We start from the raw sequence: 15,470 nt of genomic DNA, 5'->3' as shown, positions 1-15,470 counted from the left end.
AGACCCGCCTGGGCAGCAAGACCTCATCTATACAATAAATCAAAAAATCAGCCGGGTGTGGTAGTGCATGCCTGTAATTACAGCTACTTGGAAGGCTGAGGTGGAAGGATCACCGGAGCCCAGCAGGTCGAGGCTGCGGTGGCTGGGAGCGGCCACTGCACTCCAGTCTGGGCCACAGAGTGAGACTCCAACTCAAAAAAAAAAAAAAGTTAAACAAAAACAAAATAAAAATAGCAAATCAAGCTCCTTCTACATAGTTTTGTGTCCTGCTTTTAAAAAAAAGTACTAGATTTCCTTTGGTCATCAGTTTTTGAAAATACTGATTCTAAATGGCTACACAGCATTTCAAAAGCATGGGTAAACTCTGGCCTAAACATTTATCATCTTTTGTGCACTGTGAAAATTTTGACAGGCCTACAACTTCACAAGCACATTTTATAGCAAGGTCCAAGGATATAAAACAGTAGTAAGAGTGGTATCAATCCACAGCGGGCACTTAAACATTCAGAGAAAGGAAGTCTGCAGAAAGTAGCAAGTGAAGAGCTACAAAAACATGCATAGCCCTCACATAATGGCACATTGGTCTCCTGGAGGATAAGGCCACACTAGGGTGTCCACATACACCAACCCAAACACCAAATTAACAGCAGCGACAATGGTAAAATCCTTGAGGAAAGTCCAGAGATCCTAGGAGGTACAGAAATGTGTGCAAGTCACATGTGACCAGTCTCAGGCCTCCCCAGAGCCCCTATCAGGCACAGGTACTTGAACACACCTCTGTGAGTCAATGCAAGGCTGTGTTCAGTGAGATGCTAACAAAAGTATTAACAAGCATTTGTTTGATGAGGACCAAAGAAACAAGAACCATTTAGGGAAATCCTTTTACCTGTCTTCTTTTTGCTGACTGGTTTTTTCCAAATCACCCCATTTTCAGCTGTCTCTTCTTCCCAGAGGTTGCTATCACCTGCTCTCATCTTCTGTTCTTCCACTGTCTCTTCAGGCACAAAAGGAGACTGATCGACAATGGCTTCAAAAACGCCCCTGGCTATGGACTGCACCAGGGTATGACTGAGGGCAGAAGCACAGCAGCAAGGATGTGATTAGGACACGTGGTCTGATCTTCCTGCTGAAGGGGTGCCGAGGAAGTTTTGCACACACCACTGTGGTCTGCCGAGTGCCTGGTACAGCCCTCAGTGGGTCAGCAAGCATGTGTCCCTAACAATGCTTGTGTGGTCAACTGCAGTTGTAGGAATAGCTTCCTGCCACCTGACAGAGGTGTGGGATGCATGGCAGACAGAACTCTGGGTGTGGGAGAACATTCCTGGAATGACTGGGTTAAACCCTGAAGCTTGAAGAGTCAAATCATTGCTCAAAGCTTCCAATGACTTTTTCATGGGAATTAAAACTTCAGCTGTTCTTAGCGCTGGGTAATCATCCTAGGTGTGCCGCATCATGCTTCTCAACAGAAAACAACTCCCCGCCTTAACTAAGCACCAAGTGAAGCAGAAAAACCAAACATGCAAATCACTTACTCCTTAGTCTTGGCAGCAATTTTGCAGAATGGATCAATAAACTTGAGATTCTGATCAGCTAAAAGCTGTAATTTAGAAATAAAATGGGAAAAAAAATGAGAAACAAAGATCCCTTTCCTCTCCTGACATGTCCTTGAAAAAGGAGCCATTTGCATTTTTCACATAGGTTGAGTCAGACTGAGTAATACATGTCTCACACAGCCCAAAAGCACCCCCAAGGCCAGCAAAGAAGCCTGGAGCCAGGCTCAAGATCAAGGACACCCTCTAGCCACGTGATATCTTAGTGTAGTGGCTGAGAGTGCTGCTCTATATGCCCAACATACAGAACATACACACGATCCCTCCTCCACAAGAGATGCCACGGGAACACCACCTCTGAAGGTGGGAGATGGAAGAATTGCTGTTTTAAACATGACAGTTATATTTTCTTTTAATGAAAGAAATATATGTTCCCTGCAGAGCACTTGTGAAACAAAAACAATTTGCTCATATTGCCAATTCAAAGAATCATTTGTATACTAAAAAATGTACATTTTCTTTTCAGTCTTTTGTCTATTTAAATAGAGTACATACCTTTAAAAGTCAAGCTATTCGTATATCTTTACTACTGCTTTAAAGAGTCAATAGCTCCTGAGAATTTCTCCATGTAACTGAATTCTTTCCTGGACTCTGTACGCTTCTTTCAATTCTGTTTTACAAGTAAGACTGCCACATGCATCCTCAGTGCATAAACCTCTGTATACATGTCGCATGAGCTGCTGAGGACACACTCCCGGATGGGGCTGAAACAATCTCTGCTGCTGTTGTCACTGGTCTCACGAAGTGCCACCCACAGCATTTTGCTGGCCACTGTGGGTGCCCTGTGGCCCCCTTGCCCTGCAAACAGCCGGGCTGCTGCTTGCTTACCTCCTTCCCCCCAACCTTGGAGAGCTCATCCAGGTAAATATCAATGAAGTGGAATCTCACTCCATTAGGAGACTGACTCTCAGGACACAGGATCTCCTTCATCAGGACATCTAGAAAAGCCTTGATTCGGCTAAAGAAAAAAACACACGGTGTTATTAACTTCTCTCTCCCCTGAGAGAAAACAAAAATGTTCAGTCTAATGCCTACCCTGCACAACAATCAAGCAAGGCTTAAATACTTGTATAAGAAAAAAAGCAGTCACTTAAATCAATACAAAATGTTAACTGTCATATGGCTTAACTATTTTATGCCCCTCTGCTGTATTTTGGGTTCTCTATGGATAAGGACATTTTTGCTTCTCAAAGTGCTCTTCAGAGTAGGAGGCACAACCAGGTAATTCCTATTTGTTGATTGAAAAGCTTGAAAACCTCCCTATTACTTATAAGTTTTAAGGCCACCAAATGCAAACTCTAACAATTTACCAACCTTTCTTCCCAGCCATTTCGCTTCAGAACTTCAAAGGATTGCCTCAGGACCAGACGAATGAGCTGAAGATAGTTTTTGTTACAAAAGAAAAAGCAAAAAAATGTCAATCAGCTTAGCAGGATGAAGAGACCAGTGAAACTGGTGTGGCCTGGATCCCAAATGTGAAAAAATATCCACAATAATTCTATTTAACTTCTAGATAACAAAACATATTCACTAATGGTCCCCAAACTCATCTTCAGCAGCAGAAAGAGCCAGAACAGAGAAGCTTTCCAGTACAAACTCAAATTCTAATGACCGCATCACCTTCCATCACACTAAGCCCAGAGCTTGTTTCGCGTCACAAATGAATCTTTCCTTGGTTTTTAAGTTAAAGGCCATCTTTTCTTCACAAGAGCTTTTGGAGTAAGTGTGGATGAAGCTTGCAGCTCTTACCATGTAGTATTTATCAAGGCACAGCCTGTCGATTCCCTTCCATTCTCGGTTCATGGTTTGCCAAAAGGTCTGAATGAACAGGTGTTCTGTAGTAAACAAAAGGCTCTGAATGCTTGCTTCCACATTACATATTACCACATAGCAAGAAAATAATAAAGAGAAGCAAATTCATATTATTTATTATTTACTTTTCTCAAGAACTCTGGGGCAACTAGAAAATTTGGCCAAGAAGTTAATATGCTCAATAATTTTACATTCAAATAAAAACATATGACTATAACAACAGAAAAGCTGGCAATATCTTAATACTCCATTAGAATACTCTCTGAAGCACTTTATCCACTGCAGAGTCATGTTTCTCTTAAAATCAAAATCCCAATCCATTCTAGTGACCCTCCCCACTGCACTGAACCATTAACGTTGATGAATACTTCTACGATCCAAGGTAGAAACTCTGCTGTTGAGCCGGGTTCGGTGGCTCAGCCTGTAATCCCGTGCCTTTGGGAGGCTGAGGTGAGTGGATTGCCTGAGCCTGTGGGTTCGAGACCCACGTGGGCAACTTGGCGAGACCTCATCTCTACAATAAATCAAAAAATCAGCCGGGCGTGGTAGCGCGTGCCTGTAATTCCAGCTACTCAGAAGGCTGAGGTGGAAGGATCGCCGGAGCCCAGCAGGTCGAGGCTGCGGTGGCCGGGAGCAGCCACTGCACTCCAGTCTGGGCCTCAGAGTGAGACTCCAACTCAAAAAAAAAAGAAAAAAAAAAGGAAACTCTGCTGTTATGTCTGACGTTAGGTGTCACCTGAGAGAGCTACAGCACAAAATAATCTATTTTTCTCTTCTGAGCCACAAATCCAGCATTTTTTCATCAAAAAATAATTTTGTTGATTTCTTTTTTTGGCATCTTTTTGTACAATTTTTTCTTGGTCTTTGCAAATCTGTACTATGTATCATATGTAGGATTTTGTTCATTATGAGTCAGCTAATATTCAGGGAGTCATTGGAGAGTTATTAAAGTCATCAGGATGATTTTCTGAGAGTGCTATACAGAACAAACCAATCCTGCCTTCTTTTTCTTCCTTTGTAAATAATCAAAGCCTGACACAGAAATACCTTAATTTCTCCCTCTGGTCTTTTCTTTTTGGTAAAGAGGAGTTACTTTATGGTCTATTTCCAGTGATATCCTCTACTTATTTGTTACTAGAGATGGCTCTAATCTTGGGGATAAACCTGGCATCCAGGTTACTGGACATAAGGCTATCCAGCCTTTAAAGTGTTGAAGTAACTCAGAATTTGGAGGTTCTGGAGGCTTGTTATTTCAAAAAATATATATATTTTTTAAAACTTTGAGATGTCAAATATGATTCTCTATAACATACTTCACCCTCTGGCCAAGTCAATGGTCAAGTTTATCACAGTTTTCTAAAACAGGAACAGTTTGTTGCCTGACATCTACACAAGATTCGCCTAGGTTTATATTAAACTAGCAGACCAGAAAACAGAAAATTTGAAGGAAGGAGAAGAAACAATTAACTAGATTTCCTAGGCAAGTAACCAAAGATGATGAACAAGGAAGTTTTGAAAGTCATGAAAATATCAGGACTTACGAGCCTCTGAGTTGTTAACAACATGGATGAGTTGGGAAATAGTGTTTGCTAGCTCCTCCTGCAAAGGTGGGATTAGGGAGAAACACTGGGTTATTATGTGGCAACAATGAGATGACAGCATCACGGCCTGCTTCCTCCTCCCTCCTCTGCTGGTGGAAAAGTCTGTGCCTCTTCTCTCAATGATACTTCTACCAAGAAGTATGCATTTGAAGATCTGAATTGTATCAAATGTGAAATTTCCAATTTCAGCGGACTATTATGCTAACTTGATATGTCTCTGAGAATTGTTTAAGTTGCATGTTTTAAAAAGCATTTCTAGTTACCAGTGCAAATGAACTACAGAAGAAACAGAGTAGTTGTCCATTCCTGGCCTGAAAACTATGACCTCAATTGAGAGTCTGGCAAAATCCCCCACATAAACACAAACACAGCAGGGATGACTCAACGGTAGTTAGACCCTGGGGATGCTTACTCCATGGTGTCAGGAAATCCTCCACCTGTCTTGGAAAACAAAGGTACACAGCACCCTGCCAGGCTCTGTTCTGGGCAGAAGTGCCCTTGGAAAAGCATGCCCTGCTGAAATGCAGCAGGCTAGCTTCTGGGGAGAAGTCTGTTTGGCAAACATCAACAGAAGATTTTGTTTATGAAAAGAATGCTCCTTGGTGTCCCAGTCACATTGCACCTCACCTCAGTTTTCCTCATCTTGAAACGAGCTTCCTGTTCATTGGTTTTCTTCCTCCACTGAAGCTGTTGGTTATTACTTTGGAATGTAATATAAAAATATTTTGCCCAGCTATCCTACTCAAAATATGTTCAGCAGAGTAAAAATAATAAGTCAAAGACAAGTTACCATGTGGTTGGGAGAAGTGGCAAGGCAGAATGTTAAAACTCAGAGAGGAAGCATCTACCCATGAAGACTTACAGACACCAGAGGTTTGCAAATGGCTCTCCTCAGGGTTTATTCTGCTGCTTCTACCAAGGCAGATCAGATCTGCTTTCGTGTGTCGGAACAAAGCTTCTTAAAGGGTGAAGAGCACTTCTGGCTTTGTGCACTTCTGGCTTTGTTCTGGAGGCGACTCAGCAGCCTAGCCCAGGGCTGAAGATTCACAGGCACATCTCTACAACTGTGCAGTTCCCCCCGGGCTTTCTGGTCACCAGGGCTTTTGCTGACAGCTTGGTTGCACACTCTGCAGAGCCTGAGGCCCAGCAAGGGGGCTGCCTGGTCCTGGGTCACACAGGGCCTCACACTTGTATTCTGTCACGCCGTTATTGACCATGAATAATAAACTTAACAGATGGGACAGAAACTTTAAGTAATGGAAAACCTACCAAGGAACCTACATAATTGTGAAAAAGAAATAATAAATTGACAATTTATGCACATTTTTCCTTTTATGTGAAAAGATAATTCACCTAAATGCTTTGACACTGCATCCCTTTCTTTGTGGACGAGAGGTGAGAAAATAACTCCTTAAAGCATTGATTTTCAGTTTCTTTAGGTATATTACGGGACTCAGAGAGTGAAAATGACCAAGTCTCTTATCTGTACATGGCAAAAAACCAGGACTATGACAAAGGGAGCTGTATATTACCTGTAGAAGGGGTTCATTCTGTACCCACATGCAATAAAAGAGTCCTTTCCATATTTTCAGAAGTTCTTCTTGACTGAAACCTCCTAGAAGGCAAAATAGCACAAAAACCTTATTTCAGAGTCCATACATTTCCTTTCTTAAAATTTAGAACTGCCTCAGAGGTGGTGAAGATACCACATACATTTTAATTCTCTTTTATCTGCAACTGTCTTTTTAAAAATTTGAAGCACACATTTCCTTACTGTTACAAAATGAACATATATATATAATAAATTACTACTTTATCAGCTACAGGGCAGGGGGTAGTGGTGGTGTGACCTCATCATCCCAGTATCATGAGGAAGCAAACGTCATCACAACAAAAAATTAACGAAAAAAGTGGTCACATAAAATGAGTTCCCTCCCAAGTGCTCCCCGCTTAAAACTTGCATCTGTTGGGCACACATACATTTTCACTGTTCTTGAGAAATAAGAATCCTACAAAAGATGTAAGATTTGCTCAAGTCATATGAAACCCCCAGCAACTGGCAGACCCATACCCAAGGAACAGAAAGCTAGCCAGGCTGAGGATACAGGGGGCTCCAAAGGTAGACCTGAAAGCCAAAGGACTCAGAAAGGCCTAGGGGAAATTGACACAGCTTTGCAATATTTTTGCAAAAATGACCCTTTTAAGGATCCTGCTACGAGGTCAAAAGATTGCCTCCCAATCTCCCACCCTGTAACCGTTATCATTTCCTGAGCAATTTTAGTCACTGGGTTGGCCTTGTTCTCACTTTAGATACTTGAGGGCTCCACCTCTTCCTTTATAATCTATGACTAAACCAGCAGTCTCATTCAGCCTTGCATCTCCCAGCTCGACCCCAGGTGTCATGAGATATTTGTTGAAGGGCATAAGGAATCCCAAAATGATAAAATAGGTGAACATTCTTGGAATTTCCAAACCCATGGACCATTAAATCAAAAAGCAAGCGAAATCCTCAAGTCTTAAGGCATGTTACAAAAGGTCTTTATTCATATTTTACTAGGAGTTATTAGGAGAAATCTTTTGGAGCAGCAACGTAGAATAAATTAGATGAATGCAAGCCAGTAAATACTGGAACCAATGGGATCTCAATGCTCTAAAAGATGATTAAAAAGTGACAAAAGACCTCTTTTGATGGACCAAAGTTTATTTAGTGTACTCAAATTGAATTTATCCTTTTTTTTTTTTTGATCTGGAGTCTCACTCTGTCACCCAGACTGGAGTGCAGTGACACGCTCATGGTCACTGTAGCCTTGACCTGCTGGGCTTAGTCGATCCTTCAGCCTCCGCCTTCCAAGTAGCTTAAGTACAGACGCACATCACCACGCCTGCTAGTTTTTGTGATTTACTGTAGAGACGAGGTCTCACCAAGTTGCCCAGGCTGGTCTCAAACTCCCGGACTCAGGCAATCCTCTAGCCTCAGCCTCCCAAAGTGCTGAGATTACGGGCTGAGCCACCAAACTGGGCCCAAATTTATCCTTTTTTTATAGGCACTGATATCCAAGTTACTAAAGACCTGTTTCCTATCAACAACTTCATAATGGTACATTTTGATTCTTTTGTGAGTGTCCTGCTTAAAACCAAGATATCAGAAACTATAGTAAAATTACTTTACAGAAGTACATTTGCTTTAGAGTGGGGCAGGTGATGTACCAACTGGTTTTCCTCCTCCTTGTTACAAACAAGTCATGTCTGGGGAACTTTATATGAATAACATAAGTATGGTATGAGCAGTAAGTCCCACCAGAGCCGGGCCAATTGCAGTCATGATTGCAGTAACTTTTTTGGTCACAGTGACCCACACTTAAATTCAATTATGTTCAAACACTGCATATAACCCGGGTGAATTAAAAGGGGCTAGGCAAGGATCATCAACAGCTGCTAAACACTAGGTGAAAAAACACTGGCCAAGTGTGGTGGTTTCCACACATAATCATAGCACTTTGGGAGGTGAAGCAGGAGGACTGTCTGAGGCCAGGGGTGTAAGGCCAGCCTGGGCAACACAGTGAGACCTCTCTACACACACATACACACACACACACACACACACACACACACACACACACACACAAATAGTCAGGTGCAGTGGCATGCACCTGTAGTCCCAGTTACTCAGGAGGCTGAGAGAGGAAGACAACTTGAGCCCACGAGGTCAAGGCTGCAGTAAGCCATAACTGCACCACTGCACTTCAGCCTGGGTGACAGAGCAACATCTTGTCTCTTAGAAAAACAGGCCGGGTGCAGTGGCTCAGTCTGTAATCCCAGCACTTTGGGAGGCCAAGGAGAGAGGATTGCCTGAGCCCAGGGGTTTGAGACCAACCTGGGCAACTAGGTGAGACCTCATCTCTACAATAAATCCCCCTCCACCCCCCAAAAAACTAGCGGTGTGGTGGCATGTGTCAGTAGTTCCAACTACTTGGAAGGCTGTGGCAGAAGGCTCACCTAAGCCTAGCAGGTCAAGGCTGCAGAGCCATGAGCTGCCACTGCACTCCAGCCTGGGTGACAAGAATGAGACTCCAACTCAAAAAACAAGAACAAAAACACAAACAAAAATAAAAATAAAAAAAAAGTCTGGGCACGGTGGCTCATGCCTGTAATTCCAGCACTTTGGGAGGTGGAGGCAAGAGGATTGCCTGAACCCAAGGGCTCAAGACCAGCCAGGGCAACTTGGTGAGACCTCGTCTCTACAATAAATCAAAAAATTAGCAGGGCATGGTGGCATGTGCTTGTAGTTCCAATGACTTGGAAGGTTTAGGTGGAAGGATTGCCTGAGTCCAGCAGGTCGAGGCTGCTATGGCCATGGGCATGCCATTGCACCCCAGTCTGAGTAACAGAGTGAGACTCTGTCCCCAAAAATAAAAAAGCAAAATAAAAAAGAAAAGATATGGAGAAACTTTAAGTTGAGTGGGTCAGACTAACAGCATCTAAACCCATTGATCCATCATTAACCTGCACAGACAACTGCTCATCATATGCTGGAGTGATACAGTAGGAAGAACACAGTACCAACCTGTGGTACTTTATTTTTGCAAAAATAAAGTAAAAACGCTCTCAAGTGTGTCAAAGCTTAGCCATTAATACTAATTGACAAGAAATACAAGTGACAGAGGTACATGTTAAATGACACAATGAGGTGCAGTCAGAACAATGCTGAATGTGCAAAACTCTACAGGACAAATGATTCATGTCCTCTAATAAACAAACTGCGTAGGACAACAGGTGGGTAAGATGAATTCTTGATAATTACCCAGCTTCAAGTATTCCTTTATAGAGGTGCAAACAGACTAAGACAATAATGTAACTAGAAAGGCAGAATAATTTTTATCAACTTAAAAGCAAAAAGAGGACTTAAAGGACCCAGGTTACCACATGAGTTCAGGTATCAGGTATTCCTTGTTCTTGCCGAGTAGCTACACTGTTATTTCCCTCTAAGCTCTCCATCTCTAAGTAGGGAAAGGAGGGAGGCTGTGGTCTGGGAGGTGGCAGCAATTTGGGCTTCTGCCAAATCAGCAGGAATTTCTTGGCCACAGGATGGGTTCAAGAATGGACAAGTGGCTGGGCACTGTGGCTCACATTAGTAACCCCAGCTCTTTGGGAGGCCAAGGTGGGAGTATTGCTACGGGCAACAAAGTGAGACCTGGTCTCTTTAAAAATTTAAAAATTAGCTGGGCATGGTGGTGCATGCTTGAGGTCCCAGCTACTCAAGAGGCTGAGGTGGAAGGATCACTTGAATCCAGGAGGTAGAGGTTACAGTGAGCTATCCACTGTGGCCACTGCATTCCTGCCTGGGTGACAAAGGGAGACTCTGTCAACGATGACAACAACAACAACAACAAGAAAGGACAAACAACACAGCAATGCTCAGGTTTTTAGGAAATCCCTAGGGCTCTCCTCTGACCTTAAAGAGAAAACACAGTTTGCAACTGCTTCAGTCATTTCGCCACATGAGGGAGGCCTATCTGAGAATGGAGACAGTATCTGGGCAGCAGTTTGTAAGCAGTGAAAAACTGGGTTCTGTTGCCAGCAGTTGAGCTCCTGCACAAAACTGAGTTTCGTTTCCCCCTTCAAACTAGTGTGGCGTGGATATTCTGTCAAATTGCAATCGAAAAAGAGTCTTAGTAAAAACTCATTTTTATTGCAAAGACCTCATATATTATCATCAAAGTTACACAGTCATTGAGTGTGCTTCACTCACTGCCTCCAAATCCCAGTCTCTTCCCCAGAAGGACTGCTGCTACCTGTGTGATATGCCTCTTTCTAGATTTTCTCCATGCATTAACAGTGCAGAAAAGCACAGCTCAGTGTGTATGTGTGAACTAAATGGCATCATACTCTACTCTGGCCTTTCTCATTTAAACACAACATAGTGTATGTTTATCTGCAGCTTGTTCTTAAACGCACAATAAGTGTGCCAAGCCAACTGTGAGAGTGTGATATGCCCAGGATCTCTGGACAACCCGTGCCTATTACAGACAAATGTAGACTATGACAAGCCATAGTGACATCCATAAGGGGAAAGAGTAGATTTTGAGAGAGTGACAACAAATTCTGGACAGTGGGCAGGAAAGGGAGCTGGATGAAAAAAACATATTCTCACTGTCTCATTTTTTTGAGTTGGATCTCTATCACTCAGGCTGCAGAGCAGTAGCACACTCACGGCCACTGCAGCCTCGACCTGCTGAGCTCAGGTGATCCTTCTGCCTCAGCCTTCCAGTAGCTGGTACTACAGGTGTGTGCCACCACACCTGCCTAATTTTTTTGATTTATTATAGAGACGAGGTCTCACGATGTTGTCCAGGCTGGTCTTGAACCTCTGGACTCAGGCAATCCTCTCCTCTCACTTGAGAGGGTTTTTACTTTATGTCTTCTTGGGGCTAAATTTCTTAATACAACCAAGTTTGTAACAACAAGACAATATAAATTTAGTTCCTTTTCTTTCTTTCTTTTTTTGAATTGGAGTCTCACTCTGTCACCCACACTGAAGTACAGTGGCATGATCATCGCTTGCTACATCCCTGACCTCCTGAGCTCAATCAATTCCCCTGCCTTTGCCTCCCAAGTAGTGGAACTACTGGGGTGCACCACCACACATGGCTAATATTTTGAATTTTTAGTAGAGACAAGGTCTCTCACTTTGGCCTCCCCAAGTGTTAGGATTACAGGCGTGAGCCACTGCACCCAGCCAGGTGTAGTTATTTCAGAACAAATGGGTTGAACATGAAAATGAGACAAGTGGACATATTAATACCAATTAGTTTTAAAATGAGCATATTCAATAGCTACTCTTACCACAAAATGAGCATGGGAACCATTTTAGATGGGAGTAAAGTGTTATTCTCTAACCTACCACAGTGTGAAAACATTCACAACTCCTGTTTATTCTAATTTAGGAACAGAGAAGCCTAATCCCATCAGTATGAAAAAAAACACTTCTCCCATCACCTACACTGTATCTGAGATATCAAAATAGCTACAAAATATGTAGCTATTTTACATGTCACCAAAAAGAAAGCAATGATACAAATGAACCTGTCACAAGGTTGATTTTAAGATGTACCCAATTTTAGTAGATTTTTTTTTGTTTGTTTTATTAATCATTATTTTTTATTATGGTTTTGTGGGGTACAGTTAAGGGTTAGGTGTACAATTACGTTTCATTCAGGCACCCTGTTGATAAGAGGTGTTTTCCCATCCCCAGATAGATATTTACTACTGTTAATCCCATTCCCCCCCCATAGTTTCCCAGTACTGTCAGTCATTTTCTTATAGTATTACATTGGATGTTCAAGTCCATTATATGAGTGAGATTAGTAGATGTTAAATGTTTAAAGGTGCGGAATGGATATGATAGGCAGAGACTGTCTATTTTGTTCACTGCTGTATTCCCAGTACCAAGAATAGAGTACAAAATAATAACAGGTGCTCTATAAATATTTGCTGAATATATGAATGAATGAACAAAAACCAGGGACAGTGATCATTTTGCGATTGTGAGTACTCAACTTGAACAGGAAAGCATGAGAATAATATTCTGTTAAACAGTACAAATATTTCCAATTTATTTTTAAGATCACAAGCCTACCTATTTATGTTGCTGATGGACAGCTACCATCTCAGATTTCCTATATGATGCCTAAGAACAAGATGCAAACAAATTTGAGCCTATCACCGAGAGGCAAATGTTAGGCCAAGTTGTTTACAAAATTGTGTTCTATTTTGACGGGGCATAGCTGTGCAGATCTTGTTTTTTCTTGTCCCACTATCACTCACTGTGACACTCACTCTGCAGTTATTCTCTGAAGGCCCACTGTACGCCATGCAATGCAGATCTGGTGGTAAACAAGAGGTATAAGACCAGTAATTCTGGGTGTGATGGGCGCTAACCAGGTAGGACCCTGGGGCACTGGCATGAACTGACCGTCCTCAGGCCCCTAAATCAGCTCAGCATTTGCAGATCCTGGGCCTACTCACCATAGGTTCTGTCTAGACCACCTTGGCTCCATATGTACCGCATCTTGTGTCCTGTTTTTGTACATGGCCAGGCCCTGATATGGCTGGATGTACTCCCACTTCCAGCTAAGAAAACAGATGGAAGTGTTTTGAGAGGAGAATGACATACTAACAAATAATTAAGAAGCAATATAGCTAAGTGCTACAATAGAGACATACTGGATGTTTTAGAATCCTAGAGGAATGGGGGTGAGATGCCAGGGAAAGCTTTCTGGAGGAAGTGATACTGAACTGAATGATAAAGTGGAGAAAGGGTGGAATTCTCTGCAAAGAGAGCAGGAGAAGGAAAGGCAAAGAGGTGAGAAATGGTATGTTGTACACCAGGATGGTGGAGCATGAATCAGTCAGGCAGGAGCTGAGGCAGGAAGAGTAGCTGAGGGCCAATCATGACCTGTAGACACTGAATTTCAAGGAAGGTGGCAATGTGTAATCAGATTTGTTTTAGGAAGATGACTCTGGGCTGGTTTGTGAAGGACAGATTCAAGGGGGACACATTTGGAGTTAAGGAGATCAGTTAGGAAGTGAGCAGATGCAGAAGCCCAATTGAAATAAAGAGGGCTGTGGTCAGAGCAGAGTATTTCAGGAGGTGAGGGAGGTAGGAATAAGAAAAACTGGATGTGGCCCAGGGGTAGAGGATGAGGAGGAGAGGGGAGTCCAGGACATTCCCATGTGTCCACGGCAGGAATTCACAACCCCATAAAGAAAACACAGGTGGCAGAAAAGCAGCAGTGGAAGAGAAAAGGTTATGGGGGGAGAACAGTGGATCACTTTTTGGCATTCTGAATGGAGATGGCCAGGCTGGCAGGGTACATCTAAGCTGAAAGTAGGAAAGGGCTGGGCCAGGTATACCATACATACTCAGGAGCCATCAGTATGTATGGTATACCTGGAAGTGTGAGAGTGAATGAACTCTCCTAGGGAAATCCCTAACAGAACCAAAGTCAGAAGCATTGGCCTTTGTTCCTCTTTCTATCAGACTCCCCACAAAAGTGTATTTTCTTTTTTGGGAGGTAGTCTTTTGTGATTTCTTTTCAAAATAAAACAAACTGAGGATGTCAGTAATGAGGGAGACAGTATCTATACTTTAAGCAGATTCTAAATGTAGTCACATCAGCAGCAACTAAATCAAACTTTATCTTGGTGCAACATAAACTTCTATTGCACACTGTAGTTCATTTCTTATACACTCACTCAAGAGTTTACAGAAGGCCAGGAGTGGTGGCTCACGCCTATAATTCCAGTACTTTGGGAGGCTGAGGTGAGAGGATTGCCTGAGCCCACGGGATCCAGACCAGCCTGGGCAACTTGGCGAGACCTCATCCTTACAATAAATTAAAAAAAAAAAAAAATTAGCTGGGTATGGTGGCATGTGCCTGTAGTTCCAGCTACTTGGAAGGCTGAGGTGGAAGGATCACCTAAGCCCAATAGATCCAGGCTGTGGTGGCCCTGAGCATGCCACTGCACTCCAGCCTGGACTACAAAGTGAGACTTCAACTCAAAAAAAAATACTTTATAGAACATATTTAAGATCAGGTCAATGAAATCCTTTAATGGTACCAACATTAAGATCCAAATCACATAGCCCCATGTGATCTGGCCACTGTCTACCTTCCAATTTCATCTCATAACACCCTTCCCCTCCCCAGCTTACCCATCTTCCAAACAACCCTAGGGCGTGCTAAGTTCTTTCCTGTCTCTGCACGGCCGGCCGACATCCTGTGGTTTGCTCAAATCTCAGTTGAACATCACCCCAGAGAGGCCTTCCTAGAACGGCCCATCGAGAGAAGCTCCTTCCTTCACTTTTTTTCGGTTACCTTGTTTTCATTTCCTGTACTGCACAAGCTTTACTTGTACTGTTCAAGCTTTAGTACTACAAGTTCCCCGAGGGTAGGGATTTTGTCTGTGTTCTCTCCTGTATACCCAGCACTAAACGGCGTCGCTCAAAGGAGTCAGTAAGAACGCAAGAGCAAATCAAGGTGCAGGCTAGGGAATCGGACAGATCTGGGTATACACTCAGTTTCACCGTTTACTGAGACTTTTACAAACAGCCGAACCCTCTCGGCCCCAACTGTAAAAAGGCGCTAGGCACGGCAGGAAGCGGTTCCCACAGCGCTGACACACAGAAGCACACGCTGGGTGTCACGAGTCACTGCCTGACAACGAGGGGAAGCCGCGTTCCCTCTCCTGGCAGGCCCGGGGTGGGCGGCCCCCGCCCGCCATGTGGCGCAGCTGACCGTCGTCGGGCGCCCACCTGTCTCCCTCTGGGTCTTCACGCTGATGTACTGGCGCAGCTTCTTCACTGCCCGATCCCGGACTCCCTTCTCGTTGGACGCCAGCCGTTGAGCAAACTGGATCTCGGCCGGCTGCATGGCGGGGGCCATCG

At 43.3% G+C, this 15,470-nt stretch overlaps 1 protein-coding gene across 1 annotated transcript in view; it reads right to left on the bottom strand.

Annotated features, from left to right (window-relative positions):
* RRP1B (ribosomal RNA processing 1B) overlaps window positions 1-15,468 on the bottom strand; it is a gene marked incomplete at its 3' end in the record, with an annotated part of 19,003 nt that extends 3,535 nt beyond the window's left edge. The window contains exons 1-8 of the mRNA XM_008070979.1: window positions 15,339-15,468; window positions 6,556-6,638; window positions 4,964-5,021; window positions 3,360-3,445; window positions 2,925-2,986; window positions 2,439-2,568; window positions 1,533-1,597; window positions 887-1,068 (exon numbers count right to left, since the gene is read on the bottom strand). Of these exons, the coding sequence (XP_008069170.1) occupies window positions 887-1,068; window positions 1,533-1,597; window positions 2,439-2,568; window positions 2,925-2,986; window positions 3,360-3,445; window positions 4,964-5,021; window positions 6,556-6,638; window positions 15,339-15,468 (796 nt within the window). The remainder of the gene's footprint in view (window positions 1-886; window positions 1,069-1,532; window positions 1,598-2,438; window positions 2,569-2,924; window positions 2,987-3,359; window positions 3,446-4,963; window positions 5,022-6,555; window positions 6,639-15,338) is intronic.
* Between the last annotated feature and the right edge of the window lie 2 nt (window positions 15,469-15,470).

This window comes from Carlito syrichta, unplaced genomic scaffold (genome assembly GCF_000164805.1).
Source record: "Carlito syrichta isolate Samal-C Ts95f unplaced genomic scaffold, Tarsius_syrichta-2.0.1 Scaffold314085, whole genome shotgun sequence".
Classification (NCBI taxonomy): domain Eukaryota; kingdom Metazoa; phylum Chordata; class Mammalia; order Primates; family Tarsiidae; genus Carlito; species Carlito syrichta.
The sequence above is the reverse complement of the archived record's forward strand: the minus strand, read 5'-3'. Positions and strand labels throughout refer to the sequence as shown.